The sequence below is a fragment of the Pterocles gutturalis genome, unplaced genomic scaffold, assembly GCF_000699245.1.
Source record: "Pterocles gutturalis isolate BGI_N339 unplaced genomic scaffold, ASM69924v1 scaffold18856, whole genome shotgun sequence".
Taxonomy (NCBI): Eukaryota; Metazoa; Chordata; class Aves; order Pterocliformes; family Pteroclidae; genus Pterocles; species Pterocles gutturalis.
The window spans coordinates 1-5281 of NW_010098267.1; the positions used below are offsets into that span (position 1 = coordinate 1).

The 5281-nt window shown below is 43.1% G+C and overlaps 1 protein-coding gene across 1 annotated transcript; it reads right to left on the reverse strand.

Moving 5' to 3' along the window:
- Positions 1-558: 558 nt before the first annotated feature.
- LOC104461018 (disabled homolog 2-like) lies at positions 559-3662 on the reverse strand (the record flags this gene model as incomplete). Its single annotated transcript, XM_010072449.1, has 5 exons — positions 559-1209; positions 2738-2800; positions 2993-3040; positions 3310-3333; positions 3582-3662. Coding segments are annotated over 5 exons (867 nt in total), but the record flags the coding sequence as incomplete, so codon positions are not given.
- Between the last annotated feature and the right edge of the window lie 1619 nt (positions 3663-5281).

The following is a 5281-nucleotide window of genomic DNA, read 5'->3' on the forward strand; positions in this document are numbered from 1 at the left end:
GCCAGTCCCTCCCCCCTCCACCCCCGCCAAGGATTTCTTCTTAGCCTGCAGTGACCCCTGCAGTGGCAGCGAGGTCAGCAGCAGTTTTGCATCATTTGAGTGCAAGATGAATGCAGCTGACTCAGAGCCACTCTGTGTCTAACTGAGACAAGTCTTTGAGATTGCCTTCAGTAGGCAGGTACTGAGAAGCTACATAGATTTATTTAAGTTAGTACTATTACCTCCCTGTTATTAAACCACAGGCTGATGGGCATACAGCTATCATAGCAAGTTCTAGCATTATATCAAGTGTCAATATACATAGCAGCATACTTACCAGACCTTTACAGAAGTATGGCAGCATTAAGGAAGAGAGTATATAATTTAGTGACCATAGCTACTATGAAGCATTCATGAATGTTAGAATGTACCATGGCTGCAGAGAGGTTAGAGTAAGCATGGCAGGTAGAAGAGAAGTAGTTGTGTTGTGAAGCTGTTTGGGCAGTTACAGTATGAAGAAAGAAAACCTTCCTTCACTCAGCTTCTTTAAGTAACAGCATGCATATCACCATTAATTACTTGAACATTGTTCACCTTGACAGTCCTCCTTCCTCTTCCTGGCTTGGTACTTTGAGGTGGTGGGCTAATTGTTATAGACTCATGTGACATAAGCTGGATATTGCTTTCAGAATCTAGCTTTACTCCATTCTGCAGAGATACTCCTTTGGAAGGACGTTCCACAAACTGGTTTGATGGGGCTTTAGGAAAGCCATTCTGTTCTCTCTCTGGTACCCCATTTGGCGTTCTTGCTGCAGGCAACTTACTCTCAAGTGGCCACTGGCTTGTTAATGCTTCTTGTTTGCCAGTTCTGTTAGAAATCTGGTCAAACTGTTTACCAAAGTAGTCAACATCACCATTTGAAACACCATTACCCACTGGTGTAAAGGTACTCAGACTTGCCTTCTTCTGATCAGCAGATTTTAGAGAATCAAATGAAGATGGTGCAGATTGGGCTGGCTGTGTGAAAGGATCATCACTGAAAGGATCTGGATTAGGTGTGGGAAAGAAGCTGAGATTGGTAGAAAAAGAACTCTCAGGCAAGAAGGGTGGCTGTGGTTTTGGTTGTGGAAGAGAGGTTGTGGTGCCATTCAAGAAGAGATCCTCTTTTGTAAAAGTCTGTTTGGTCTCAATTTCAGAATTTAGATCCACTAAGAGAATCTCTTTAGCTTCCTATGTGTCCAGAAAGAAAAATAAAGTTAGTTTTATGTAGGACTTCCTGCATAGTACACAAGCTCAAGGACAACATCAGCAACAGGAGAAATCCTAGTATCCAGTACATTACTAATTATTCAAGGTCACTGAAGTAGCACTAAAACTTCATCTGATAATATATTAAGGCAAGCACGGCTGACTGCAATTGAATCACTAGCTGGATTGACAGTATGAATTGTATCATGGCTGATGGTGGCTTACAGTGCCAGAATAAACTGGTAGAATTTTGGGGTCATATTGATCTATGACAAGGTTGATACACAGTTTGTGGAGTTAGGCCCACATCTTGAGCTAGGGCTACCCATCTAGAATGGCCAGGAGTCCACGCTGATGGACTAAAGTATTCACTTGTACATAAAATGAGCTTCAGCTTTGAAAGTCTCCAGCAGAATTTCTTTAATAGCTCTCATAATAGCAGAAGCAGATACTGCTACTACATATTTCTAAGACATCTTACTAGAGAGGTGGGCCCAGGCAAAATTCATGAAGTTCAAGGTCAAGTGCAAGGTGCAGCACCTGGGTCAGGGCAATCCCAAACATGGATACAGGCTGAGTAAGGAGTGGATTGAGAGCAGCCCTGTGGATAAACACTTAGGGGTACTGGTGGATAGAAAACTGAATGAGTTGGTAATGTGCACTCACAGCCCAGAAAGCCAACCATATCTTGGGCTGCAACAAAGCATGACCAGCAGGTTGAGGGAGGTGATTCTCACCCTCTACTCTGCTTTTGTGTGACCCCACCTGGAGTATTGCATCCAGCTCTGGTGCCAACAGCATAAGACAGACATCAACCTGCTTGCATGGGTCCAGAGGAGGGACATGAAGATGATTAGGGGACTGGAGCACTCCCCATATGAGGAGAGGCTGAGAGAGTTGGGGTTGTTCAGCCTAGGGAAGAGAAGGCTCTGGGGAGACTTCCAGTACCTGCAGGGGGCCTACAGGAGAGATGGGGAGGCACGCTTTGTCAGCAGTGTAGTGATAGGACGAGGGGTGATGGTTATAAGCTGAAAGAGGGGAGATTTAGATTAGATATTAGAAGAAATTTTTTATTGTGAGGGTGGTGAGGCACTGGAACAGGTTGCCCAGGGAAGTTGTGGATGCCCCATCCCTGGAGGTGTTCAAGGCCAGGCTGAATGAGTCTTTGAGCAACCTGGTCTCTAGAGGGATGTGTCCCTGCCCATGGCATGGGGGTCAGAACTAGATGACCTTTTAGGTCCCTTGCAACCCAAACCATTCTGTGATTTTGTGACTAACAATACAGGATTATCTCTTATGCATCTTCGAGTGAACTCTGTTGGATAAGAATGACATTAGCTACTTTACTTAGTAAGTAGATACTGTTATAGCCCTAGGACTAATACACCAGTGATAGCTAGACAGATATCTCAGTGAAACCAGGACTAACAAAGTAAAAGCACATCTTATTATGAGGACTAAGTTTGCTCTCAAAGCAAGAGCCTAGACAGCTAAGCTAAATTCTACTTACTGTGGGACTATTCATATCAGGAGGTGTTGACATATCCCCAAACAAGTCCATCTGGTCAACTCCCTTGAAGACAGAAATATTAAAAGAATTGGTATCCATTAGAGTTCTTACAAAAGAATTGTAAGAACAAGAACCAAGCATTACGCAGATCTACTGTAAACACATCTATAAAAACCACATTTCTCACACAATGTGGAGACAGTCAGTTATAAACTTCTTAACAGTATCAGCATAAAGTTCCAAAATTTAACCTACCAGTTTCATTTTGTCAGCATGATCAGCAGGTGGTGCTTCGCTACCGTTCTGTAATAGATGACAGTAACAATGTCAGCAATAATTGGAATATGAGAACTTGCATTAAGCAAGGGATTTGCAGGCTTCAAAGAGCAAGTGATGGGAAGAGGAAGTATGAGGGAGATCACTACACAGTATTAGTTCTGTGGACCCCTTTTACTCCCACTTCAGTGTAACTGGGCATCTGACATTGCCTCTATAAAGCTGGCCGTGAAGTTAAAGCTAGTTGTGTTGCAGCAGCATACCTAAACAAGGGAGGCTGAGTTGGAGTGACTTACCTCAGTCTTACTTGCTTCTTCACTCTAAAGAAGAAAAGAAGGCTTTTAGTACCTAGACATCATGTAGAATATCCAAAATCTCTCTCTTTGGCAAGCTTACCAGATCTAGGAGGTAATCAAACTACTGGTACAACTACCAACCAATAGTTTCAAGTGATCCTGGATCTAGACAGACCTTAGTGTTAAGTCTTACAAGAGCCCAAAAGCCAAACCAAAGCTAAAGCAAGCTTTATTTCTATGCAGACTAATGCAGTTTCTACAATTTTACTTGCCTTTTTCTTATCTTCTTCCTTCTTCTTCATATTATATATTAATTGGAAGAGGTCCTTAAGATCAACAACTAGAGGCTCAGCCTGAAAAAGAATGTAGATTTTAGGTCATGTACTAGTTTACAGCTTGCTTTAGTAGAAGTTCAGAGAGCAGCAAGCCAAACTTTCCTAAATGGTGTAACAGTAAATTTGAGATAACTGGAAAAGCAAGAGCTTAAAGGACTATGTAGTCTCCACACAGGAGAGCTTATTGTGAATCCAAGGGTAATGGGGCACAACCAGCTTAGAACTGCTGTTACCTCCACAGTGAAAGTGGTTCTATTTGTGCTAAGCCTGCTATGTTTTTGCTAAAAAGCCTGTAGCACAAGATTTCAGAAGCGCAAAGCAAGTCCTAATCATATTTCCTCAAAAGTGCAAAGTTTACCCAAACTCTCTGGCAGTCTCATGAGAGGAAAAACATTTTGCACCCATCTATTTTCCACGAACTCCAGCACTGAACCTGGAGAAAGCTTCTATAGCTAAAACTACATATTTTAAACAGGATGCAAATAGTAAGTCAGTGAGGCAAGCATAAGGTAAGGCTACCATTACCTCCAATGGAACTCACTGTTTACATCTGACCATCATCCTGTTGTAGTCAGTTTTAGACATACAACTACAGGAAAAGCCATTTCAAGAGTTATTGACTTTGACAAACAGTACAGCTGCAGCAGTCTAGAGCTACAGAGGTCCTTACTTCTCAGGTAGACAAGTTTGTGTTAAAAGCAACTATCAGCAAGTCAAGAGCCATCTACAGCTTGGCTAAGCTTATAGGCTGGCAAGCAGCACCCTATGGTGAAAAGCTCTGAGAGAACAGACTAAACTCCAGAGCACACACAGAAGGCTTTGGTACTTAATCTACAATTCCTGGAAGCCAAATACAACACAGGACCCTGATAAACTAATAAAACAGGCTTAGGATGCAGTGTTACAGCTGCCATAGTAGTAACACACTCCAAGAAGAAGGCCCTCAGTCCCACCTGTAGTGGGTCTGAAGCTTCCAAGAAGTTCTCCAGGAGGGCAGGCAGTGATGTGTATGAAGAAATTACTAGCCTTCAAGTCTTGGTTCATGAAGTCATTATAGTGACTATCATAAAGATATAATGACAAGCTAGTCATTAAATATCTCTATCAATAAATATCATAGGATCACAGAATGGTTTGTGTTGCAAGGGACCTTAAAGATAAACTAGTTTCACCCCCCCTGCCATGGGCAGTGACACCCTCCACTAGACCACGTTGCTCAAAGCCTCATCCAGCCTGGCCTTGAACACTTCCAGGGATGGGGCATCCACAACTTCCCTAGGCAACCTGTTCCAGTGTCTCACCACCCTCACAGTGAAAAATTTCTTCCTAATGTCTAGTCTAAATCTACCCTCTTTCAGCTTACAACCATTACCCCTTGTCCTCTCACTGCACTCCCTGATAAAGAGTGCCTCCCCATCTCTCCTGTAGGTCCCCTTCAGGTACTGGAAGGCTGCTATAAGGTCTCCTTGGAGCCTTCTTTTCTCCAGGCTGAACAACCCCAACTCTTTCAGCCTGTCCTCATAGGGGAGGTGCTCCAGCCCTCTGATTAATTTTGTGGCTCTCCTCTGGACTCTCTCCAAGAGGTCCATGTCTTTTTTTATGTTGGGTGCTCCACATCTGAACACAGTACTCCAGGT